We start from the raw sequence: 26,325 nt of genomic DNA on the forward strand, positions 1-26,325 counted from the left end.
TTCATGCAAACAGTCTCTGTGAAATACAGATTCCCCCTACACACGAGCTGTTCTCTCAATATCAATCATATGCCTTGTAAGTAATGTTTCACAAATATTCTGTAAATCACAGGAAAATGCTTGCAATAATGTGAAATATGACTTTCACTTGACTGTTTCAGCAGAGGCCCCTAACAGGCCATTCTCCTGTCAGCAGTAACATTTGTTATGGCTAATAACATTTTCAATCACAACTATTTTGGGAAAATGGATTTATTTTAAACCTGCTTCCCCGCAAAGGAGGTCCTGAAAATGCCCTGCCAAGGACACAGATGCCTTACAGAGCACAGACCGTTAATTCCCAAATGAAATTTCATCTCGTCTTAATTCTCAAGCATTGTTACTTAGCCGGGTTTTTGAAGACTTGACTTGTTTGTTTTTAGGCACTGAGATACATGTTCACATCGTAGTCGTTGTTTTCAGTCTGGTTAACATAATAGGAGTAGAAAGTTACTTTTGAACAGGTATCTTGGGGATGTTTTGGAACTGATTTGAAATTTTGCTCCAGATACTAGGAGAAAGGGCTTAAGAACTTTATAGATAGGGAATTGCTAATCTTGATGATTTGTATTACACTGAAAGAAACTTCTTATTCTGAAACACAAAGATTTTGTGTCATTTTAACTCTTTTTCTCATAAACTGCACTTAAATAAAACTTTAAATGGTGCTTTTGTTAGGTAGGAAGTCCAAGAAGTGCATTAGACAAACTGTGAATTCCTTTCTTATCCTTAGGCACGTTGATACAGCTTGGTTGAGGACGAGGCACCTGTGTTAATGCCACTGTTTGGGACCGTATCCCTCTTTCTGCATCTGTGTGTGGACACAGATCCTGGTGTTTAACTGCGAGGCTCCTTGACACTGGTCAGTGTCCTCCAGCCAAGGCGTGCACAGCTGTGGGATTGCCACACAAATGGAGAGCTTAATCCCTGACATTTCATCTCCCTTACTAAGTGCACCTTCACATTTGTCAAGCTGCACTAGGGGATATCATACTGAGCCAGAAGTGTGTCAAAGACACTTGGCAAAATGTAGGTTTCTTTATTTAACACCTGTGTGAAGAAATAGAAGGAACTGCAGACAAGAAATGTTTCTGGAGCTTCTGTCTTCTTGCCTATAGCTCTTATCATTTTAGCTTTTCTTAGATTGTTTAAAAACATTCCAGGAAAATTAGATAGGGAAAAACGGAGCAAATGTCTGTCATGCTAAAGGGTGCCAAAGCACTTTCCCACTGCCAAGGCCAGGCACATATTCCTGGGGTGGATGTGGGCCTAGTCCAAATGGCTGTTGTTCCAGCACGTGAGTGAGGACTGTGCTGCTGTGCTAACAGGCATTTATAGCCCCTTTGACCCTGTCACTCCCCATAAATCCATACCTATTTCTGCTCTCATTTCACTCTATTTATTCCCTGGCAGGTCAGATATGAGATGCAGTGTTCATATCATGAGGCTAGTGAGAAACAGGGCTGGGGTAATGGGTAACATCGAAATGACTTTATTAGCAAAGCGGAGAAGAGAGCTCCTGTGGTGAAACCACCTGCCCTGGAAAATAATCTCAAGTCTGTCACAGATTCATTGTGCAGCTTCAGACATATCAGGAACTCTCCTTTTGCCTGTTTTCCTATCTATGAAATGAGTATAAGAGAAAATGAGATTAAATGGTTACTAAGTGCTTTAATATTGTTTGCCAGAGATTTTAACTGTGATTCTAGTGGTAATTCATTAGTACAGTCTTTCTTCACAGACCTTTTTAAACTTCCTTCTCATTTTTCTCTAGGCAGAAAAGATCGTGGCATCTGTCAAAGAGCAGGAAGCCATTAGCCATAATGGTTTTCTTGCAGGAATGGGATAGTGCCCACAAAGTTGCTCAAAGTTGCATGCTGAACAGCTTCATTAAAAGCAAGGCAGAGCCAGAGCTGGAGCTGGAGTTCCCAGGGAGCCAGCTTGATTCTGGCTCAACTAACAGTGTGGCTCAGGATGATGCATCTGTTTCCTTGGACAGCTGGAGGTGCTGTGTGGTAGTGAGATGGAGATGGGCAAGATCTCTACTGAAAATGTGTTTAATGAATAAGCTTTTGGACAGAGACGTCCACATCCAGCCACATTCTGCAGGTTTAAAAAACAACCTGGCTATCGAAAGACGGAACTGAAGAGAAAGGCATGTAACCCATCTCTCAGGAACCTAGAATCAGTGGGTTTTCTCACATCTGGATGAGTGTGCTGCCTCTCCCTGCCTGTAAGAGGATGGTCCATGCTCTTCTGCAGAGACAGTACCCCAGTTCAGACCTCTACCCACTGCAGTGAGATGGGAGGTGATGGCTCCCAGGACATGGCATGCTGGCAGAGGAAGATGGGCTCCAAGGCAAGTGACACTTCTGGCCTTGTTCCCCCTATTCTTGCAGCCCTGCAGCCACAGATACCTTACTGAATTTCTGGAGAACAGAAGTGTCTTGATTCCTCTGGAAATACTGGGGCTGAATCACATGAAAGAAGAGGACAAAAGAGAGTCTGTAAAGCTGCTGTTGCTCACTGGAGACACTGGCAGGGAGTGTGAGGAGCTCATTTGTGAAAGCTGTGGTATGCAGCATGTCCATTTGTGTTTTGTCCTGATTCAGGCGAGGATGTTCTCCCTGGTCTCTGGCCCCTGAGGCTGCTTGCTGCACTGAGCCGCTCCCTTCTCTCCGCCTGAGGATGGCAGATTCAGCAGCGCTGCTCCAGCTGGAAGGAGTTCAGAGTCTCAGCTATTGTGGAGTGGTTGCATTTCATCCCCTCTCGTTTTTTAACAAGCTCACTTTCTTCACAGACATTTTGGTGAGATATTGCTGCCTTGCTGGTGGCAATTCCTCCTGTTAAAGCCACAAAACAGTTTCCATCCTTACCTGCATCATTCACCTACTGCAAACTTTCCCAGATTTCCTCTCTGGGGTGGGAGAGTTTTGTGGCTTGTATTTTTTGAAAGAGAATTACAGCTTTTTCTTCCTGTTTTTCCTCCTAGGTAGTGGAAGCTAAACCCTGTTAGTTCTGTACTTCAGAGGACATTCTCAGAGGCCATGGGGTGATACATGCTGTCACAGCTTCCTGCAAGAGAGACAAAGCAGCATGCTCAGTAGTGGGATCTGTAGCAACTCTGTCGGTATGCCAGTGCCAGATTCTGTTTCTGTAAATGCCTGCAGAAGGGCCTTCCTTGGCCACTTACTCCAGCTGAGAATTTTGCTAACTGGTTTTCTAGTTGTGGCTCCTGACAAGGACAGAGAAATTTTCTCCTGGCTGTTTGAGGAATGCTTCAAGTGGGATGCAGTACTGGGTTCTCTCAGAGTGACAGTGAGACAGCTGAGGTGGCTGATCCAGGCGCATCCAGGCACACAGGTTGGCATCTCTTTCTCTGCACAAGGGTGCAAGGCCTCACCAAGTTCTTAAATGCCTCCAACTCAGCAGAAGATCAAAAAGATGCACAGATTTGGGTCACAGCAATCCCAAGTATCAGAGCCAAGATTCCCAATGCCTCATAGCTGTGCTATTTTGTACCTTCCCCCAGGCCCAGCAAGGGGCTCTGCAGATGCTCTGGGTCATGCAGGTGAGGAGTGGGCCTTGCTGGGGACAACAGGCATTGTTGCCACCTGTGTCCATCCCTGCTCAGGCAGGAGCTGTGCCTGTCTCCTCGGCATTGTGGCTGCACTGAGTAGCCCTACTGCCTGGAAGAGAACAGCCTGGAGAACTGTGTGAAGACTGTTCCTGTCACTCCGTCCTTTTCCCCCAGGATATGACGGGAGAGGTGCCCTGTGTGCTCATGGAGCTCATGCTAGGTGTCCTGTGTGTGTTCAGTACATCTGGAGGTCCGGTACAAAGGTAGGATCTGTCTAGCCACCCTAGGTGGTCTGGGGCTGGCCTGGGAAAGTGTGCCGGGGTCGAAGGGCAGGCACAGGAGGTCTCGGCGTTGCGTCCCTGGGGCCCCGATCCTGCCTGGCTGCGGCTGATACGGGGCCGGGCGGCGACGGGCGCCTTATTAGTATTCATGATAATTTGCATACCCAGAGTGCACCGCGCGGCGACGCCGCAAACAGCGGGTAAAGTTCGGGTCGCCCACTCCCCGAGATCGCTGGTCCGGTGTAAGTCGGGCTCTGTCCGCTCCCGAGAGAACGGGACGGAGCCGTACAGCGTCAAACCTGGGCGAAACCGTGGTCGCTGTAACCTATAGAAGGACAGCCACAGATGGGTAGCTCCCGAGGGGAGAGAGGAGGTATACTCTGGTTTCTCTTCAGATCGTATAAATCTTTCGCCTTTTACTAAAGATTTCCGTGGAGAGGAACAGGCACGAGTGTCGAGAAATTTTTTGAGGCTCCATTTCGGTGGAGCTACATATACATGGTAAAAGACAGAAAGAACTTTTAATACATGGTAAAGCGAGCTATACTGTGATCAGAATTTTATGGTAACAGTTACCGGCTCTACTGCCATGGCTGCCGGCAGCACGCATCCTGTATTTAGGATGCTTTCGCACCGCCTCTACCCCCGCTAGGGCGGCCACCTCATTACCCTTGTCTGGTCAGAAGATGCGCGGTGACGGGGCGGGGCTCGGGCAACCCCTTCTCCCGGCCCGGGCGATGCAGCGGAGCAGCTGCGTGCCGGCGCTTCGGACTCCGGCAGAAGCGGCAGCCGGGGACCTGCCCGAAAGTCCCGGGCACTCCAGGCCCGCCCGCGGGGATAGGGGTGGTGTTGGCGCCCGCCCGGAGCTCAGCACCATGCGTGGGGCCGTACCGCGAGCCCTCTCGATGTCGAGCTCCGGTCCGTGGCGGCGGCGTACGCTGGCCTTTCTCGGAGCCGAATTTTTGCCTCTGCGTGGTGCTGCTCGTGCCGACGATGCGAGCACACCCGAGCGCCGCGGGGTCCTTGTCCACTACCGCTCGCTTTGTTCTCAGCTGCCCCGCACCGCTCCGCCCTCGCCAGCAGGAGGGCCGGAAGTACCGGGCTTGGTCGGGGCGGGCCGCCTCCTCCGCTTGGTGTGATCAGCATACCCGGAATGCTGTGCGGGCAGCGCCGGGCCGGCCCCGCCGAGCACCGTGGCCGTGGGCTCGGGCCATCCGGGCTGTGGTACCGGCGGGGGCCTGGTGCCGAGCCGGGTGAGGCGCCGGAAGGAGTGGGAAGTAGGGGAAGAAACTGAGTGAGGGTCGCCGTGTCCTCTGGGACAGGAACCGGGAGTGAGCATATGTGCGGGAAAGGTTAGGATCATACTCTGGTTTCTCTTCAGATCGTATAAATCTTTCGCCTTTTACTAAAGATTTCCGTGGAGAGGAACAAGTACGAGTCTTGAGAAATTTTTTGAGGCTCCATTTCGGTGGGGCTGACCTTATTCTGGTTAAAGAAAGAAAAAGTGTTGGGGGAGGGATGGCTGGCATGGGTTGTTGTTGTTGTTGGATCACGGCATTAACGCGCGGGATTGGGGTTTATAAGCGGTCTCACGCGGTTCGGACCGTGGGGATAACGTATGCGCGGGACACCGGTGGCAGCCGAACCAACGTGCTCCGCCCATCCCCGCCCCGGGCTCCTCCTACTCATTACCGGCGCCTCGTTACCGGGCTAATTTGCATACCCAGGGTGCCCAGCGGCCCCGCCGGTGTCCGGCGTTGCGGCCGCTGCCCCGTCCGGGCTGTAAGGGCTGTCCAGTGTGTGCGTCCCATGGGGCCGGGCCGGGCCGGACCGGGCCGGGGGTGCGGGGCCGGGAGCGCCGGCCGGGCGAGCGAGCGTCGCCGTGACTGTTGGGGGATGGAGAAGAAGGTGCCTATGTTGGAGAGGAACGGTGGGGGCATACTCTGGTTTCTCTTCAGATCGTATAAATCTTTCGCCTTTTACTAAAGATTTCCGTGGAGAGGAACAAGTACGAGTTTTAGGAAATTTTTTGAGGCTCCATTTCGGTGGAGCTACATATACTTGGTTTAATAACAGGAAAAGAAAGTATTATGCCTTTTGTAGGATAACCCGGGTTTTACAGTGGTTGTTGTAGCCTGTTATTTGTATACCCCCTGACTTGACTGCTACAAACGCTAGCCAAGGTACGCCCGGGTGACGTTCCAGGGTGACAGGGAGGGTCTTTCATTCAAGGTCCATCACCACCTGCTGGGCTCAGCCGTCACCTTGACAGGTAGGGGAGGTGCAGGGGGCTGTCCCCTGAGGCGAGGAGTGCAGCAGCAAAGACTGCCCGGGTCGAGGCGGGGGTTGCCTGTAGCACTAATGCTACCCTGCAGGCCTCCAGAGATGTGCTGAGGGCTGCTGGGTGCGGCTGGGGAACAGTTCCAGCACTGGGTGAGTGCTGTCCTGGCTCAGCAGTGCAGGCCACAGTAGCCCCGGCTGCCTGAGCTGTGGTATGTGCATAGATCATGAGATATAGGCACGCTGTTACCTGAAAAACTACATCCATCGTCCTTTCATGCTAGCAGTGTAACTCCACCTCTCTTTGAAGTGTTTCGAAGCATCATTCTCTCCTTCATAATGGTCCTCATACACACAAACACACTTTGTCTGAGGGAGCCTGTGCTGGTGTATGTTTAACAGGCAGCTACTACAAAAGTCATTCAGTGAGAAACTGGAGTAGAAGCTACAGGACCACAAAAAGAACCTTAGATAAGTGGCATCGTTTTGGTAGAAAAGGACTGGGACATGTCCCTCCCAGGAAAGATTCACCCATTCACGCCTGGCACTCGTCGCTGCTGAGTATCTCAGCTCTGCCAAGTCTCCAGCCCTAAGCTGGTTAGAGATAGGCATGTTTGGGAATGGGGGAGAGTTGCTGCCTACAGGTAGAAGTGCTCAGACCCTCCCTGCTACTGCCACCAGAGCTGGCTTGAAGTTTTACTTATAGGGAGATGGAAAATCTGCTCTGGCCTTGTGTGCTGTCACTGCTGACAGCTGGGCCTGGAAGCAATGGCTGTCCTGCACAGGGATGAAGGGTGTTGGATTGCTCATGGCCACTGTATTCTCCACACAACTGGGAGCCACAGCCAGCAGTGAAACACCCTTGTATAACATCAGCGACCCAGTGAACAACCTGGTGCCTATGGTTGGTTGACTGCACAATCCTTAATGAAATTCAGCCATTTGTACTAAAATTGGTTAATTCAGTATGAATTTCCTGCACTGTCCACAAGATAGTGCTGTCAGAACACTTTTTCTGCAAAAGCAGATGACAGAAAATGCTTGGTGGGTAGGAAGACAAACCTGAGGAGTTTTCCAGTGACATCCTCTCAGAAGGAAGTGTGGTGATGTTTGAGTCCTGGGGTTTTTATGGTCACACAAGAAACTTGCCAGACTTTAACATACACCAGGAAGCTCCCGCTGACTATTAAACAGTTGGTTCTCAGCAAGCCCCACTGTTAAATGATTGTCAATCCATGCACAGCTGAACATTCCTTGTTTGTTTTGGGACTCTCGTGTCTGTTGGTACTACAAGGGCAGGACAGAAACACAGCATTTTCCATTGCAATTGCACCAAGAGGCCCAGACTCAGGTCATTGTGTACTTCTTCCCCCATCCAGGGTAGGAGCTGATGGCCTGCAGACCAGGTCTCCAACTCCTAGGGTGGATATATGGAAAACAAGCATTGTTAGGTCTACAGAGGGAAGGTAGTGGGCAATACTTTGTTCCTTGCCCAGGGAAAGGCTGGATAATCCAAGGTAACACCTGAAGCAGAACAGGAGTGTCTTGCTTTTGTCCAGACTTAGGGCGTAACAGCCCTTTTACTCTGGCTGTGCTATCTTAGTATGATGCAGGCAGAGCCCAGGTACAAGTCAGCTTTGACAGTTCAGAAACGCTCAGAATGCTCAGCCCCACTCTGCTCCCCGAACCTAAACTGTTGAGTACAAAGTGCCCCAGCTGTGGGGGAGGATTGTGCCTGGACTGAAGTATCCCTTCTTTAGGTGCTTGTGACTAATGTCTACTCACATCCCTCAAAGAGCTTTTGCTGTAATTTCCAGGCCAACCCTGAAACATGGCACACAAAAATTGATCCCATCCAGGCTGAATAACTGACCTCCGCTAGAGTTGGCATCCCCAGACACACAGCAAGGATGCAGTCCATAGACAGGAGGTGCTGAGCTAGGGGGGCATTGTCACTTAAATTAGAGCCTTGACTTTCAGAGGGAGAAGGCAACTCTAAGAAAAGAGGGAGTAAGGGTAGAAGGATCCCTTTGTGATTTGATGTTTGCATAGCTGGCTCCTGTGTTGCTGAACCCAGAGCCCACACAACTATTTTGTGCTTTTGAAGACAAATGCTGAACTGAGCTGAACAAATAAGAAAGAGCAGGCACCAGCACATCCCTCACAACTGTTCCTGCCCTGAACCTGCTCTTTTCACAGACAACAGGGTGACCAGGACGATCTGAACCCAGGCTGCACACAAGGGCCATGGCAGCACATAGCTGCACCTAAGCCAGCTTCCCCCTTGTCAGGGGATCCCAGCAGGATCTCAAAATTAAGAGACAAAATGTATTTTGAGTGATTTTTATGTAAACTTTACAAGTATAAAGATTTTGAAAAGAAACTTCATCCAAGAAATCAGCCTCCCTACCAACAATGAGCCAGTCTTTAGGAGCTGTTAGACTTTACCAAAATCAGCAATAAATATTTTTTATAGGACAGTTAACTAGATCCAACAACGTTTATTTATTCAACTTCTTAAAATACTGGATTTTACAATCACATAGTCCATTTTCTTTCTAGAAAAGCAAAACTTGCAACAGTTTTGCAATGTTTCAAGCACATCTGGGAAAGGTTATATACTATACATGTGTATTTAGTTCTGTTAGGGGAGACCATTGTCACTAGCAAAGGGCCAGATGCCAGACATCTCAGGCAGAGACTACAGACTCTCAGGCCCCCTACCCGAGCATTGCAGTGGGTGCATTTTAGCACTTTGCTGAGTACCCTGATACAGGCCATGAAGAAAAAGGCTGCTGTGTTCACTGCCCTTGGGCATGTGACCTGCAGACACTACCACATTTAAAACAGGAGTGATACAAACCACTGATGAACATGAAAGACAAGACAAGTGCATGCAAGATTGCTTGTGAACCAGGTTTTGCTGTAATAACTAAGGCCTCTGCCAGCTTATCTGCTTGCTGGCTTGCTCCTCCAGTTGCATGGCTGTCCCCAGGGCATCCAGTGTTTCTGTAAAGAAAGGTAAGAGCAACAGGGTGACTGATCTGGAAGCTGAATTTTCCAGCCCAGCTGTCGCTCTCAGCAGACTTCAGAGCTGTGCAGGACTGGGTACTCAAACCCCCCTAGTATGCTGGCATTACTTTCAAGTCTTTGGAAAAGCCTTAGTAACAGTGCTAGTCAGATACAGGGTCTAACATACCTCTGACACTGAGGAAATTTCTTGAGCTGTCCTCTACAAAGTACTTAGCTCTGGCCACAAAGGTCTCAAGATCATAGTCTGGTTTCTCTGCAGTTCCCAAGAGGTAGTCAAGTTCAGTCGTCATTCTCTGTATTTACAAGGATAACAGTGATGAGAAATGGACTTTCTGGAAATTCAATTAGTTTCTTCAAATCTGGCAATCTAATCAACATAGCTGAGCTTCTACAGACCAGAAGCAGTCAGTGCTCATTAGCAGCAAGTAGAGGTTGCTATTTGGAGGGGAAAAGGAACTGGCAAAAGCACTGGAATGCCCCAGTTTAACCAGTTGAGCCAGAAACTACAGGAAAAAGTTGGCAGTGAGGAAAAAGTAACACCACTGGTACAGCATCTTGCATTGCTGCCTCCCCAGCAGCACTTGGCTCAGACAAAGCAAGCTGCTATCAACATATAGAAGGCAGTCTGGGCTGGGTTTGCTGCTTCCCCATACCTGTCTCAGTTCTCTGAGCTGTTCTACAACCTTCTCCTCCCATTCACTAATTTGAGTCATAACCTCTCGATAGCTGAACATGTGGGGAGAGAGTTCTTCCTCTTCGTCCTTGGAGAACTGCAAGAAATAGCCCAGGTAAGAACAGCAAGTTGTTCCCAGCTTTGAGTTCTGTTTAGCCCACTGCACACACATACATTGAATTGAAGACCTGAGCCTTCTATACTGGTCTCTGTCTCCTCAGTCTCCATCTGACTCTGTGTGTCACTACATCCATCATGAGGGCTGAGCTCTTTCACTCTGCAACAAGAAGATTTGTCACTCAAATTCATCTTTGTCAGTTTCTTGGCTACAGCATCACAAAGCAGCTACTGCAATCAATCAGTGTTCAGCAAGAAACAATCAATCAGCTGCACTTCAAAAGTGGCACAATTACCATCCCCATTACGTGGGCAGAAGCCCCTGAAGACTGGGAAGGAAAGCCAGGAGATGTTTGTGTTAAGGAAACTTTCCTGTCCGGGCATCCAGGAGCCACTCTGGCAGTTACACTCACATCACCTGAGCTGGGACTGAAGTCCCTTCACAGTGGGTGGTACATAAAACCTTGCACATAGTTCCTCAGGTCTCTGTGTGTGTGGCTATGCTATATGAAGGTTGCTTAGATTCTTAAGTCTGTTGGATTTGTAAGTAAGTTAGGCCTGTAAGTGAGATACTTTGTGCTTATAGTAAATTCAATAGAATCTTATGTTAAATTATTTAAATTAGGCTACAGATTAGGTGCAGTTAAAATCTTTGGGCCCAAACCATTGGTCTAGTGGGGGGTCAAGGGGGTCACATGAATCTTGTGACTCAAGGGGAGGGTCTCCCTTATTCCTTTTCATCCTTAACCCTTTTTCCATTTTTCAGGCTTTCAGGTAGATAATATTAGGTTGATTCTGGTTTTAGATAGACTGATTTTAGTCAAATTTTTCTCTGTGTGCTTTAACCACCTAGTAAGTAGTAGAGTGAACCTTGACAACAAACTCTGTCTTTCATTTAATTTTAAACCTGCTTTTGCTGATACCTTTGCCAGTGATTCTTTGAGTGACCTAAAACACTCATTTGTGACACATTCTTAGCACACCCTTACAGATGGGTCAACAAAGTACTACAAAAAGTAAAAGGCACAGAGGCAACCATTCAGGACAGGATAAACTCCCTACAAGAACCAGGCCAGTCTGAAGTCTAGCATGAGAGGAGATTCCTTTGAGGAAAAGAGACATTACTCATGGGTTTGCATCATCTCTATTATGCCTCACACAGAACACCCAGGTTAGTTTCATATGACAGCTCTAAGATACTTTGCTCCTAACAACCAACCTCCAGGTTGCCAATACAAACAATACAAGAGAACCTGAGGTTCCAAAGGTCGGAGTAAAAGCAGCTAAAACACCTTTTTACAATAAGATTAGAATCCCCAGGTCAGAAAGGCCATTACCTGTCAGCGTATCTCAGTGTGTTTAAGGTGTACTCACACGAACTCATGCCTGGAGAAATCATTGCTATCTGCAAACACAAAAGAAACCTTAGTGACTCCTATCTTGACTTTTGCTTGTTAATGCTCCTACAGATCTCACCACACAGGTGGGTCACTTGAGGACAAAGGGTTGGAGTTGAGACAGTCAAGTCCATTTTTCTTTATGGATTCTGTGGGACATGCCAGCATCCCTGTATCCAATTTTCTACTGGCTTTGTGTGGACCTGCTGTGCCTCACCATCCACAGAAAGCAAAGCCCTTTGAGAGCACACCAAGCTCTCACAGATTCACTGTATTAAAAAGACTTCCACAGCCCTGCTTCTACTGGAGCTGGGCATAACTCACCAATTTATTATCTCACTCACCATGGACAAGTTTCCATGAGGTAAATGGGGTTTTTTGGTTGGTTGGTTTTTTTTTTTTGAAAAGATCTGAAGCTTTCTGACGTCAAAACCCCCTCTCTTTAGAGGAACACGCAGCTATTTGGTCAAATTATAGAACCTAAGCATTGGGTTTGACATGTGCATACTCACCATGCAGGTCCTTGAGTTTGCTCCTATGAAAGAGTCTCTTAGCACCTGGGTCAGCTTGCTCTCCCGAAAAGGGGTGTGAGACTTGTTCTGTCCTAAAGCTCGGATGCACTCCTACGAAATGACAAGTCTTGTGAATACACTATCGGCATCTCTCTTCAAACACCCCTGCAAGCTATCAACCACCAACTGCTGGTAAACCCAACAGGCTGAAGAATGGTCACATGTATTGCTCTAAGCTCTTCATAGTCTTTAAAATATACTCTGGGTGTTTGACTGTCACAGGGCAGTAGGTGTAGTCATCATATGTCATAAAACCCCCCCAAAAAACAAGATCAACTTGAATGAAGCTTGAAATAGCTAGACCAGTATCTGTCCTGACAAGACTGCACTACTGTCCTGGAAACATTCTAAATGGAAGTATACTCTATTCTTAGGTTGCTCACATCCTAAACTAGTACTTCTTCAGTTGTTTTTTCCTTGTACTGGAAAGAAACAGAACAGATAACCCCAGAGTTGAACAGAATCCACATGTGGATTATCACTGTGCTCCATGAGCTGTAGCTCACCTTCAAAGCCAGCAAGCTCTTATTGATTTCAGCACCTTCCATCCGTGTCTGCCGATCAGCACTAGATGTGTCTGCACCCCTTTCATTTCCTGCCAGGTCCACCAAGGAAAACTTGCCAATCATTTGTCCTCTTCGGCGCAGTATGATTTGGAAGCAGGCATGTGAGCGTGAAGAGCTGGCATTTGCAAAAGTCTGCCCAGATGTCCTACAGCAAAGATGCAAACAAGCCTTAGAAATGTGTCACAGAAGACAACAGGTCCTGACAGCACTAGACAAGACTTGTAGCCATTCAATTAATCTCCTAGGGTTTATCCTGCACATTAATACTGTGAGTTTGTGTGAATTATGGAATTGCTGCTGATATAAGAGCACAGAACTACTTGTGAAAAATATGAAGCTGCACCCTGCTTATAGAGATTTAAGACTATTCAAGCTGCCTGGATCAACTCAGCCAGCCTACACTGGAATGCCTTTCTGAGTGCTAAGGCCTCACATGGACTTGAGCTGGAAGTCACACCTTCAGCATGCCACACGTCATTTTCCTAATGCATCTGCCATTATACAGTAAGCTCAGCCAAGCTCCCCACTAAACAGCATTAGCTGTGCTAGCACATTACAATCATGGTAAATCCCTTTCTCCAGCCAAGCTGCCTTGGCACTTCACCTCTGCTGTGCAGCTGCACCTGCCCCATCACTGCAAGGCACAGAGTGATATCTTTCAATTTAAACCTCCCTGTGACCTTCACTGTCAATTATTCCCTGAGAATGCTGGCAGGTTCATTGTTCCACCCACTACTGGTTAAAAAGGAGGGAGTAGTCTGAAAAGTTAAAACAGTTCTTAACTAAATTGCCAGCCAAAAAAGGATGCACAGAACGCTGAATAAGCTTTTAGGATGAACATATTTGCCCACACAGTGCAGTACAGAAGCCAAGGAGCTCTCATTTGCCTATTAACATTTCCACAGCAGTTGCAACTTAACTGAAGCAGGTAACACTTGGTAATATAGATTTTAGCTCCCAATCAAAGACACCAGTATGATGCCAGAGCTGCCCCTACCACAGCCTTTCCTGCCAGGATGATGCGCCAAGCCTACAGCTGTCCCTTGGCACCTGCTTTCAAGGATTCTTTAGACAAGATTCCTGAACCACATACAGTATTTTTGTTGCCATTGGAATAACTCATCTGCCTGCAGTTAAGCCAAACCATTTTTGCAACTATGGTTCATACCAGCTGCTGTTCCCTGATCCTACAAGCCCACATGGAGCTGTTTGTATTCCTGTAAACTAGCTGATACTTCTAGAAAGCTCCAAGGCAGCCATCTCCTCATGTGAATGGTTTCTCTTATTGGAGTTCCATGAGGACACATGAACGGGGAGCTCTGACGTTTTCTATGGAAGGCAGGCTGAACCCATCCCATCTAGTCTTTTGTTGAGTAACCACTTTCTGGTATTCATGCAGAGGTGCTGCTCAGTGCCTTTACTGGGAACAACAAGCTTCTGTTTAAATCTCAAAGCACCAGCTATAGGCATCATATATGTTTTTCTAAACATGGAGATGCCACAGGACATGACCTTCTTAAATGTTTTAAGGCACCAAACCTGCAGGCACTGCCAGTCGTGATCATTCTGATGACATCCTCAGCACAGCCAACTGGTTTCTCTTGGAGACCAACAACCTGGACCTGTTGCTTGCCATCCTCCAGGACTCGAAGCTTGGCCTTCTTATTCAAGAGGTCAAACACCTATATTTAGGCAACAAGATTGAGGCAAACCTGAACAGGGACTCCTTGTAAGTATTTTTCCCTGTCTTTATACAAAGCTATATAGAAACAGCATCTTTAACATAGACTTTCAATTCAATTCCAAACACACCAATAAAAACAAAATACATAGAACGATCTAAAGTATTAAGTTTGACTCAGCTACTTATGAAATATTCAACCAAAGAAATCAGGTCAAGATTTGAAAATTTAAAAAAAAAAAAATCATACCTTTCCATTGTATATTTCAAAGAAAGTCACATAGACTTCCAGATTCTGACTCCTGTACCTGGGCTGATTTAGGAGGAGGAATACATCTTGTGCTAGTGAGGAAAGACAGAAGTTAACTGGTTTAAAACACATTCTAGTTGCTACTTGATCTACTTTCAAACACTGCACAGCTATAAGGCAGTGTCTAGCACTGAGTGACAGTTATCCAAACAAATGCTAACAATCAGTGCTGTGCTACCATCTGGAGAACAGATTCAGCAGAATCCTTATCCAGAGACTGAAAACAGGGGAATACAGAAGTTTCAACTGCTAATGTCACCCACAGACAACAATCCTTACTGCTCTGAGGGAACACTGGGATCCTCTATTGTTCTGGACAGGCCTGAAAAAGTCACGTGTTTGCATTTCAAGTGCATCTTGCAGAAAGTCTAGAAAACACACATCCCTGAACATCTGCATTGCTGCGGTTTGGAGACAATATACCAGATTAGTTGAGCCTGTGGCTGGATCCAGCGCAGCTTTTCACAATTAAGCTCCAGACTTTGAAGCTGAGCTGAAAAGCAAAGACTCCTTCAGGGCCAGTCATAACTATTTTTCAGAGATCAGCCAACAGTTGTTCCTGGTTCAGCTGCCTTGCTACAGACTAGTTTCACACTCTGTCGTTCTAAAGGGAAGGTAAAGGTTGGGTTTCATAGTACTTTCCAGGCATTATATTAAGAAGGGGCTTCTAAGCATCCATTTTCTGAAATAATTTTGGACGTGCTAGGTTTTTTTTGCATTTAAGGTTTATAGGAAGAAACACAATACATACATCACATGTATGTATTTCACATAACAAGTTTTATATCAAAAATGGGTAGAGTTGTGTTGTACTCAGATATGTCTGAGACAAAAGCAAAGCAGAAGAATCAAAATGAAATGGTTCTGCCCAGCAAATGCCTAAGTAGAAAATGTGTCATCTCTTTGCATCATAAAAAAATATCTTCTGGTGGAGGAAAAATATTTTGTTAAATGAATAAAAAACCAATCATACCTCCTGCAAACGCCAGCTCTTATTATTGAAAACACAATTACTTTATGTATCTTCTACTGGACATGTTTCAAATAACCATACAAAACCGTATCTTCTCTAGTTAAGAACAACAAGCATTAATTTGACTTTTGTATCTATAGAAGAATCAACTTACAGGCAAAAGCATATATGCCCTTTGAGGCATTCTGGGTTCTCCCTGAGAAGTCTCCACCCATAGTCTGTGAAGAGAAAAGGCCAGAGGTCAGGCATGGCACCAACGAGTCAGCCTATCTGATCTCGGTCCCAAAAACAGACTAGGAAGTTACCACAGATAAGCCCAAATGCCAGTGAGGTTACTGGAACACAGTGCCAAATTAGTTTGCAGATTCCCTATCAGTTCAGAAAGAAGATCTGGCCTACACAAAGCAACAGCTGAATGCCTGTGAGGCTCTGGGGTGCAGAGTCAAAGCAGTTGTTCCTCCAAGGAAAATGTATGGCATTGACAGTGCAACCAAACAGCCTCTGGTCAGAAGAGATAAAGCTTCATTTGTTAGGGTCTAGGTTGAATAACATTTTTGCTGCTACTTGGAAAAGTTAACATGACATGAAAATACAAATTTAGAGCAGACAATACCTTTAACTCCTTTGACCAAAGTATCTTTAATCACAACAAAATTTTCAGTCAGTGCAATCCTAGTGACTTGCTCTACCGCTGTTATTTAAAACACAGCTCAATCCCATGACACATTCTCAATCTACCAGAATTTAATGTGCAGCACTCCAGTCTCAAGGTACAGCTGTTGTCCTTGCTGTCCTAGTTGTCCCCTAGGATTGGGAAGGGAAAGTAACTTCACCTATGATTTTAGTGCATCACAGCTGTATTCCACAGCTGCAATGATGCTCAGATAAGCAGGTTTCTCTGCCCTTCCCAGTGCAATGAAAGCAGCCTGTGTTCAAACTTCTATCAACTTCCAACTTTCTGTCTGGATTACTGGAAGAGATCTACAGCTCACTATATAACACTTAAGATAAGAGGTGCTAGCCTAAAACTTGCCTCTGACACTGAATGACAGCAACAACTCTGATTACTCAAAGCAGTGAGTTAGTCCAGCCCAGTGCAGATCACTGTGGTTTGAAGCAAGCACTTCTTGCGGATCAGAACAGCACATTTGGCTCCACTATCATGCTATGAGGATTCTTCCCCATAGTTCCCAGAAGAAGAAAGTTAAAGACAACACAGCTGTTGAAAATTTAGAGCAAGCTTTATCTTTTGAGACAGAAGACAATTTTCACAACTCTTGAAACTGCAGCTGTTAGACTGGAAGGAGTGGTTAGAAAGCAAACACGCTAACTCACCCACTTCACAAACAATACCAGATCACTTAAGTATTTATGTGCATCAAGAGGGTTATTCTTATATAATTGCTGAAGTCTTTGGAGTGTCTCCAAGTCAAAACACAGGATAGACAGTGGCCTTTGTCTCAGATGGAGGCTAATAGCCCCACTTTTCAGTCAGGAGTTAAACAGCAACAGGCGTTTGAGGCAAGAAATAGTCATGACTAAAACTGACATGTCAGGACATCCTAAATCTTTGAAAAGCCACCTATGGGGGATTTTAGTACACTTTTCCTGACAACCTCGAAGGAAACCCACTGGTACATATAGCTACAGAAAAAGAGATAACATCTTACAAAGTATTAGCTTTAAGACAATAAAACCAAGGTCCAAACTTCTTACACGATCCTACTCATGCTCAAACATCAGGGAGCTTTGAAATACTTTATCAAAGCTAGAAAATTTGAGACGCTGGGGAAAAACTTACGTGTGTCTTGCCACTGCCTGTCTGGCCGTACGCAAAGCATGTCGCCTTCCCACCCTCAAAGATGGTCTCTACAAGAGGTCTAGCAGTGAATCTGAATATTCAACAGATAAAAACTAGTTAAGGCAAATATTTCATACCCTGCTTCATCATCATCAGTTTTAAGAAAAAAAAACCTAAAACAAAAGCAAATCCATAGGCAATCAGCAAGGCCATGCCAAAAATAAGCTTGAGACTTTTCAGTCCTTTGGCTTCCTCCAAAAAGGATTTTAATACTTATTTCAGGTAACAGTTTCTTTAAGCTTAGATGCCATCTAGCCATAGCTGCATGCTTTTATCTGAAAGTCATTCCCAGTGGGCAACAAGCATTACCTGTACACCATTTCATTTGAAGAAGTTTCATCAAATGAAAAGTCAAATCTAAATGTTTGGGTTTCAAGGTATTTTGTTAGGTCCACTTTCTGCTTTGGCTCATGCACCATCAGGACATACTTGCTCGGAACAGTAACCACATCACATTCCTTTTTGAGAAGTTCTGTTGACAGAAAAGACCCTCAGTTTTAACAAAAATGAACAAAGTCAAACTGTTCAAGACAGCTGTTTGGTCAGTACACTCACCTTGCCTATTGAGAGGGCGCTTTCTCACACAGACACAAATCCTGTGCTCTTCTATCTAAGAGAAAAGTAAGAAAATACGTAATTATTTTCCAGTTACACTCACTCTTTATTACAGAGAGATCAGATGCTCCCTCACATCCATTTTTCTATACGCTGATCAGTTGCTTCTGAGCCGACCCACTCATGCAGGGATGTCAATCTTAAAGTGCATTCAGTGAAAAAGCAACACTACAAATAATTTACCTTTATGTAGCATTCTCCAACGTATCAGGTGGAAATGCTGCAATGCTATAGAAACTGCCCCAAGTACTCTGTACCAGAAGTAGTAAAAAGTGTAGTCCTCAGCCAGCTTTCCAACAAAACTTACAATGTCAATGCTGCAGCTATGGTCAAATAATTAATCAGGCAAATTAATACTGTCATTTACCCCAGAGGTTTTTGTGATCTGGAGTTCTTTACTGATGCAGCAAGTTTAGCTATTTGTGCAGCACAGCTACACATCAGATGAGCTGGGAAGTGCATATGCCATTGGGTGAGACAGAAGGCAAAGGTAACAAGCTCTTCTCCTGTCACACAGTGATATGTACACTGTGGTTTTTAATGGCTCAGGGTACTGACCGAGCCAGGGTTCTCTAGTTTTTAACCTCTACTTTTGCTCCTCCACTTTTTGAGGTATTTAAAATCCATATAACCTACTTATATTAACATATTCTGTAACAGGTCAACAGTCCATTTTAAATTATACCTATTCCTACAACAATGGCTGTGCCACTAAAACTGAAAAACACTGATGGTCACACATCATTGCATGGTAATTGTTGAACCACAGGCTCTTCACTAGTGACACATGCAAAGTAAAACAAGACAGCTTAGCCCTAAATAGGGAAGGCAAGTGACCTCACGGATACCACCAGCTGCCTCAAGCTCACAATGTGCTCAGACAATTTCCAAGGTGCAGTGATGCACCAACTGCTTGATGTCAACATTTTCAGTACAAAATAGAGAAGTCTGTCTACAGGCTGCAGTTAGTAGCCTCAGTATTTACTTACTGGATCACTTATAGATATTGGCTGGCAGTTTAAAGTTTCTCTGAATTCCTTGATCATACGTGCAAACTCCCAGTTTGGACAGGTGCTGTCAAACTCCTGCATGGAAAAACCATGGACGTGAATGTAATTGATCTGTTACAGCAAAAAAGGTCCCAGAACCTGTTAAATAAGCAGCTGTGTGCAATTAAAAGCATTTTACAACATTCAGAACTTTCTGAAACCAGAATCAATCCACTTTTATGTACAACTTTCTAAGAACTGTCCAAACTATGTTTTGTTTTCAACTACTGTTGTACAGTGTCCTACAGAATTTCCCCTTACAGGTGTATTGTAGAGTACTCCACCTGTGCTCGTTTTATCCTGATTTCACTAATTTGAGCTCTCTTTTCTTCTCTCTTGTTTCTCATTTTCTCCATCTCTTTCACAACGTTAGATCTTCTTCGAACTAGATAGAATGAAGACAGTTCCTTGGATTAAATTTTCATACTAGGTTTTAAGCACAAGACAAACATTTCAACTTTTCCAGGTTGCTGACAGACTAGCTCATACAGGAAACAATCACCTTCAGAAGGATGGCCATTAATTTTGCAGCACTTCCTTCCCAAACCAGATCTGTCACAGAAACTGCCTCTGAAGTCACGCTACCACCCTAAAGCAAAGGCAGCATTTCTGAGGCAATACCACTATAACAGAATTACACATCTCTAATAAAAAATGATCAAGATATTCTGTCTTGCTGCCAAAGCCACCTTTTCAAAGCTTTAGCTTCTGAGTGTACAAAGCAGCAATCACATAGTGATTCATTGCTGACTGATGAGTCAGTTTTTATCCACTGCTCTCTGGTACCTGGGCTGTCTGAAGAGCACTTTCTAGCAGCAGGCAGATGATTCTCTGTATTTCCATTTACACTTGATAGTGAGGCTTCTGTAACACAACCCAGCCCACTAGCCCTGGTTTGGCCAGCTGCAGAAAGAAGCCAGACCAAAACCAATAATTAGATTGCAGAGATCAAGAATAATGTTGTAATTTCTAAAGCCTCACAGACCAGAGGCATTGCTCAACTCCTGCAGCAGGAGATAGAACGATCTAAAACCTGTCGTAAATGTCCAAGTAAACTTTTAAATCCTTTGCCAATCACCAACTTTTATACAATGCTGCAAATCAAGGCCAAAACAACTAGACAAGAGTTTATTATCAAGCTTCTTATTTCAGTGTTTTTGTAGAACTTGACATGCAAGGCATGCCCTCAGCTATTCATAGAGTGGCCTGGTAAAATAAATAACTACAATTTTGTAATTCAAGAAGGCTCAAGTTCTTTCTTTACTCAACCTGTATAGGTAAAACTATTACCAGTATAGTTACAGGGTGTGTTGTCTGCAGTGTTAAGGCACTTCTCTTCCCACTCTAGCCCCATGAACACCACTTTATGGCATTAAGCAGCTACCATATCCACCTAACATGCACAACCACAGCTCTCTGGATAAGAAAGTACATCATTATGCACAACATTGTTTCCAAAGTCCTTTGGAAAACACTTCAGGTAGGAGCTCTGGATATTTGCAGAGTGGCAGACCTCTAGGTCTCTCATTTTATCTATGAAAGAGTTCAGGTTGCTCTCCCACTAGGATTTGCAGTTTGAATAATTAAATGCACACAAAGTGAAAATTGTTTCACATTAAGAATTCACTGGAATGTTTCTCCACTTACCAGGAAGTGACAAATATTTTCTGGATTGCAAAGAAGTGCAGGGATCTACTGCCATCTGATCTTCCTGCACTGGGAAGCTGCACTGGGATTCTGTGATAGCAGTCATCCTGGAACGGCCACGCACAGCTTTGGAAACAGGAATCCAGAGACACTCAGACACTTGAAATTAATCAATTGCTCACAAAGTACAGAGCAGTGGAGAACAAAGTATGGTTAAAAGAATCTTTCCGATCAGCAAAGTGCAGGACAAAGCAATGCATATGGGTGAAAAGTGATCAATAAACACAGCACTACAGAAAAGCAAACACTTCATTCCAGATTTGCAATTCCAGTGAATTTCTTTCAGATACCACTAAGGATTCACATAAGGATATGGCAGTTCCAGCACCTTAATACCTAGGAAGGAGGAAGTTTCAAGTTAGAGAATTGCTAAAACCTCCAAAGCTTCACACTTGCAGGGCTGTTTGAATTAACTCTTTGATGGTGACAAGGGTACTGCAGCCTGGCAAATGGCCATGGGCAGCATTGTGCCCACCCACCATGAGGGCACCCACACACAGGCTGTGTGTGGTGCACAGTAGGCTGGGAGCTCCATGGCACTACATTCAGCGAAAAGACCCTGTATAATCACAACAGCAAGTCTTTGAAAAAAGTCCCTTTGTAGGCAGTCTCCATTTTCATATGCCAAGGTATTTCTTTCACTGAGATCAATTCCTTTGCAAAGCTTCCTAGGGGAAGGATTGGAATGTTTACTTCAAATAGGTTTAAAAAAAGCAAATCTGATATGAAAAAAAAAAGTGTGATGTGCAAGCTAGAACTCCCTTCACCTCTCATGACTAGCAATTATTAGAATTTATCCAGAATGAATCACTATTATTTCAAAAGACACCAGATCTATTGAAGACCAAGGGTTCATTTCAATTCTGAATCAAATTCCTTAGAACCATACCCAAAATTCAGTGCCCCTGCCTGTTAACTCTTTACCTTGAATCTTCTGCTCATGTGCAGAGGTGACTGCTGCAATTTTAGAAACAAAAAGCATCAGTTTCATTATACTCAAAAAGGGCATTTTATTCCCTTTTCTCTTGTCACACATGTCCAGACCTGATCTCATCTCACACTCAGCAGCACTGTTTCTATAAATGCTGGTGCTCCTGGACAAGGAGATTAACTGGAGGATTCACTTCATGTAAATGGGTTTCATTCAAGTGATTCTTGTATGTGAGGATATTCAGCATCCTCAAAACTTCCTATTGATTCATGGGATTGAGGCAGTATCTATTTCTTAATTCTGAAAGCACTGCTTCTGCTTCTCTCCTTTCCTGAATAAGATGGAGACAGACACCTTCTGATCTTCTTTAATTTGTTTAGTCTAAGAACAAGTCTGAAGCCAATGTTAGCTTTCTAATTGGTGCAGCACAGAGTTTGCAACAGGACAGATGCCCTGACACTCCTGGGCTTTAGCTAATTATAACAACAGAAATTATTTGATGAATACTGAGAACACTGCTTCTCTTAAGCTCTGAGGAGGTCTTCAGGGACAAGACTGTGCCAGTAGGACAGGCAACAGATATTTCAGACATACAATTAGATTCTATACTTCAGGAGAGCTGTGACCTCTGCAAGGACATCTTTCCATCAACCAGTGACAGGATTAACACACCTTGTGTCTTCCAGCTGGCTATCCAGTTCTATTAACAGACCTATATATAGACAGTCATAATTTTACCACATCATTTTGCTTGTCAGTTCACAAAATTTATGGAGTTCTCTGAATTTGAGAAAGATCAGGATACTCTAGTACAGAACAATTTCTTACACTTTAAGATTCTTGGACAACTCCTGCCTCTCTGGTGCCAGGCAATTTGTACTGTTGTCTTCTGGGACCAGCTTCCCTGTCTTGCATTGCATGCAACAGAAGAGAGTAGACAAGCCCAGATGTTTTGTTTACAGCTCAATTGCATGGAGAAGCACAAGTTTTAGCTAACTATGCACTTTAAGAGAATCATTAAATTAGTAATGATTCAAGCTCAGCATCACACAGTGATAGACAAATATAACACAAATAGACCTGTAATGCTGCTATTTGCAATTCAAACAGCATAGAGTCAGCTAATAAAGCTAAAAGAAGGTAGATAATAGGCATTTTCTAACTCCTGACACCTCAGGAAGAACAATTTCTTAGCAATCCCACACTGACATCTCTATCTACTCTTCTGGCTTTGCTCAACACATTGTACTGACATGCAATCAGGGAGCTGGGCACACCAGCTGGCACTTTGGCTGCCTGCTCTGAAAACGTCTCCAAGCATAAAGATCTACTTATTGTCTAGGGAGACTGCTTGATGACGAGACATACATTTGTCACTGCTATTTCTTTCTTGTCCTTTCCACTCTCATTTTGACACTTTTAATCTTAATAACTGCCACTTAACTTCTGTTGTTTGTGGCATTTGCAAAACTCCATACAGAACTTTAAAACTCACTACAACAGCAACTGCCTAGTGACATTTAAAGCAGGGAATAACTACAGCAGAAGAGGAGAACACATCCACAAACCCCAGCTCACAGGAGCAGGACAGCAACCTGTTAGGAAACTTCCTGCCCTCAGGAGTCCAAAATATTGGTATGAGACAGTTAGCACTGCCTGAATGAGCAGCCTTATGATGTACTAAAGTAGAATATTATAGCTACAATGACAGGCCAGCACAGTTCCACAAGTGTATAGCAGAGAAAAAAAAAAAAACAAACAACATTTTCTCACCTTCCCGGGGAGCAGGAATTTTTGAAAGTGTTGTTCTACGCTTCTGTTTCTGAAAAACAAGGAATGCTGTAAACAATTGCAGTAAGCAGCAAACACCTAGCACTGCTCTTCAGGGCACCATCAATACAACAAGAATTTCTGACTGAAGTTTAACTATGAGACAGAAAAGACATGTAGAGATCTCAAACTTTAAGACTAAGAGTATTATATATAACAAACCTATGCTTTAGTACCTTAGAAAAAACTGAACTACTTTAAAGCACTTACCTGTAAAGTTACATTGTCTTGCAAAGGAACATTCTCTTTCACATCAGCAGCAGGTAGTTCTAATAATTCAGGATTTATTGCAATCACATCATTAATATCAACCTGCAAGAGCAAAGGCAGGATTTTACATAGTGGAATATTGCTGCTACCACTTAGGAATTGTTTTTTCCTAATCTGGACTTTCAGTGAAGGCAAACAAACTTGACCCACTGCCTGCTAAATGTTACATTCAAATTGCTTGGAAGAGTAAAACAGTAGTTCCTATTCCATTTGAACAGTCTGGTACATCTAAATACACCAGACAAAATGTGCTAGTTAAGCCATTTACCGTCATCTGCCAAACACCACACAGCTCTGCAGGTGCCATAGAGCACTTCTGAAGAGAAGGGCAAAGCCCATTTGGCATCCCCTGCTCTAATCTCTCACTGCTAATCTTAGTAAATCTCAGCAGCTCTGTGGCTTCTGTGCTAGGAGAGCATTAAGTGTTTACTGTGCGATTGTGCTTACTGAAATAAACGTCAAATAGCTGCTTAGACTCTGAGAAATGAAGGATTCAGCATTTAATCCATAACTTAACTCAACTGTATCTTCACTTGCTACTGCAAATGATTTCACCTGAGGTCAGCTATCACTTCCTGACTGACCCTCCTGTGAAATTATAATCCTGCCACACGATGGGGCACCCTGGCAAAGCCAGGGATAGGGCAGGCTCGAGCACAAATACAGAAACGCAGTCTCTGTTCTGTTTTTCAAAACTATCCCTGATGAAGAGATTGGAAGCACCTATACACAAAAATTCCACTATCACAGCAGCTTGCAACTGCAATTGCAACCTAACAAGGCAACACAAGCACCACCAGGAAGTTCTTGAGTTCTCAATTAACTTTGGAATTATTTAAATAAGAGTCCATGAAAACAGAAGAAAGCAAGTAGGTGAACCTCTCTAAAATGTGAAAATACCACTTTCTAGCATAATAAAAATAACCTATGAAGTCTAATTCATATGGAATTGGTTAGCAGCTAATTGGAAAGTGAATTAGCTCAGAAACAGGTACGTGGACAATATATATATGTGTAAGCACATAGTATATATACATAAGCACATAAGAAAACTACTGGATTTTGAAGTATCTTCCTAAAGATTTAACATCTTGACACATGCAAGCAATTTAGCCAGAAATTATATCTGAACATGTATTTTTTTTATATATTTGAATGCAGCAGGCAGATGCACAAAGTAAGATTTGGTTTCAAACAACCAGCCAATGGCAACTTCTAAGATTTTCACTGAAATCCAGAGTCTGCACATTTCTAGAGACACCAGAAGGACAAGTACTTTTGCTCAGTGACAGAGACTTTAAGTGACAGGATTTCAGCCACATCAGCCTCAAATGCCCCAGACTCTCCTCTCTCCCATCCCATCTCACACTGTATTTATGTTATATTGGTGCAGAGACTCAGGAAATCAAACCCAGCCCTGTTAACACGGCACCTTATTAGTAACAGATTTTAAGGAAAGCCTGAAGGCCATAGTAAAACACATGAAAAGCCAACAAACAGCCCAAAGAGCTGGAAAACTAGAATCTTGGGACATTCAGCATCAGCAGTCAACAGTGCAAGAGGCCCAACACCTCCTTGATCCCTTCTGGAAGGCAAAAGGTGCAGCTTTGGCACTGCAGCTCTCACATCTTACCTTAGTGCATGTGGGGCATTGCTTTCATTATGTATAAAACAAGGAGAGCGCGGAGCGAGCTGCAGCAGCGCGGGACGAGCGCTGCCCATCCAGCGGGGCAGAAGAGCTGCGCCGCTCCCGACGAGCCTCGGGCTTCCCGGGGCACATCCCGCCGGGGCCCGGGAGCGTTGGAGCACCCGGGGAAGAAGGGGCCGCGAGCAGCTCTCACCCACCTCCTTGCCTTTGGTGGCGCCGCCCTCAGACCACTCCACGGTCACGCAGGAGTGCTCCAGGTTCACCACCTTCACCGTTGCCTTATGGATTAAGCCTGGAAAAAGTCGGCATTGAGCCCCAACCTGGCCGCCCCACGCCGCGGCCGGGACCCTGCAAACTCCCCGTTCCCCACTCCTCACCATTGCTCCGCTGGATGTTAATGACGACGCCGGGGTGGACGTTGCGGTAGAGGCCGGAGTCCATGGCACGGGCACAGGAACCACGTCCCACCCCAGCAGCGAAACACCCGCCCGGCAACCGCCGCCGGTTTAAACCCCGCGCGCCGGCGTGCCGCGAGGGCTGCCGGGAGTCGCAGCGGGACTACATCTCCCGGCAGGCCCCGCCCTCACGGCAATCCCGGGATTGTCGTAGGCTGTGGGGCGCGAGGTCTGCCGGGAGATGTAGTCCCTTGGGCGCGGGCAGGACTGCGGCTCCCGGGCAAGGGAGGTCGGGGCGGTCGGCCCTGCTGCGTGAGTTGCGGCTTGGAGCGGGCGGGGGCGGTGCTCCTGGGAAGGACTGCGGGATGCCTCAGCCGCGGTCGGACAGACCAGCCTCGGGGCCGGTGGAACGAGCGGAGACCCCACAGAAAGTAGACAAGCGTGACTGCTATCGGAACACGTACGCAACTAGTTCGATAGCACTGAATAACATCTCTAGTGAACACATGGAATTTTA

The 26,325-nt window shown here is 45.2% G+C and overlaps 2 protein-coding genes and 3 non-coding genes across 8 annotated transcripts; 4 read left to right on the forward strand and 1 right to left on the reverse strand.

The window, feature by feature from the left end:
• Positions 1-1,480: 1,480 nt before the first annotated feature.
• On the forward strand, positions 1,481-8,615 carry ARMH1 (armadillo like helical domain containing 1). Its single transcript, XM_032118317.1, is given in 10 exon segments — positions 1,481-1,489; positions 1,814-1,854; positions 1,856-1,966; positions 1,968-2,024; positions 2,387-2,683; positions 3,385-3,702; positions 4,069-4,185; positions 4,584-4,994; positions 5,069-5,177; positions 7,941-8,615. Coding segments are annotated over 10 exon segments (1,647 nt in total). The 3' UTR covers positions 8,118-8,615.
• Positions 4,276-4,390, forward strand: LOC116448473. The gene has a single exon (XR_004241968.1). It is a non-coding gene; the product is annotated as a U5 spliceosomal RNA (small nuclear RNA).
• On the forward strand, positions 5,262-5,376 carry LOC116448472. Its single transcript, XR_004241967.1, has one exon. It is a non-coding gene; the product is annotated as a U5 spliceosomal RNA (small nuclear RNA).
• LOC116448471 lies at positions 5,839-5,953 on the forward strand. The gene has a single exon (XR_004241966.1). It is a non-coding gene; the product is annotated as a U5 spliceosomal RNA (small nuclear RNA).
• Positions 8,616-8,661: 46 nt separating the features above from the next.
• KIF2C (kinesin family member 2C) lies at positions 8,662-26,080 on the reverse strand. Of its 4 annotated transcripts, XM_032117491.1 has the most exons (21): positions 25,791-26,080; positions 25,611-25,705; positions 23,706-23,807; positions 23,439-23,487; positions 20,675-20,800; positions 19,814-19,930; positions 19,312-19,412; positions 18,968-19,063; positions 17,919-17,973; positions 17,673-17,835; positions 17,304-17,394; positions 15,657-15,720; positions 14,470-14,561; positions 14,078-14,220; positions 12,479-12,683; positions 11,913-12,023; positions 11,341-11,408; positions 10,061-10,163; positions 9,867-9,983; positions 9,380-9,506; positions 8,662-9,189 (listed from the first exon to the last, which is right to left on the reverse strand). In XM_032117491.1, exons 1-21 carry the CDS (start codon positions 25,852-25,854, stop codon positions 9,113-9,115), a joined length of 2,166 nt encoding a protein of 721 aa, XP_031973382.1. In that variant the 5' UTR covers positions 25,855-26,080; the 3' UTR covers positions 8,662-9,112. The 4 variants fall into 4 exon arrangements, with proteins under 4 accessions (XP_031973382.1, XP_031973385.1, XP_031973384.1 ...); XM_032117494.1 differs by lacking the exon at positions 19,814-19,930 and having other exon boundaries at positions 25,791-26,073; XM_032117493.1 differs by lacking the exons at positions 25,611-25,705; positions 25,791-26,080 and adding an exon at positions 24,034-24,117.
• Positions 26,081-26,325: the final 245 nt, after the last annotated feature.

The sequence above is a fragment of the Corvus moneduloides genome, chromosome 9 (assembly GCF_009650955.1).
Source record: "Corvus moneduloides isolate bCorMon1 chromosome 9, bCorMon1.pri, whole genome shotgun sequence".
Classification (NCBI taxonomy): domain Eukaryota; kingdom Metazoa; phylum Chordata; class Aves; order Passeriformes; family Corvidae; genus Corvus; species Corvus moneduloides.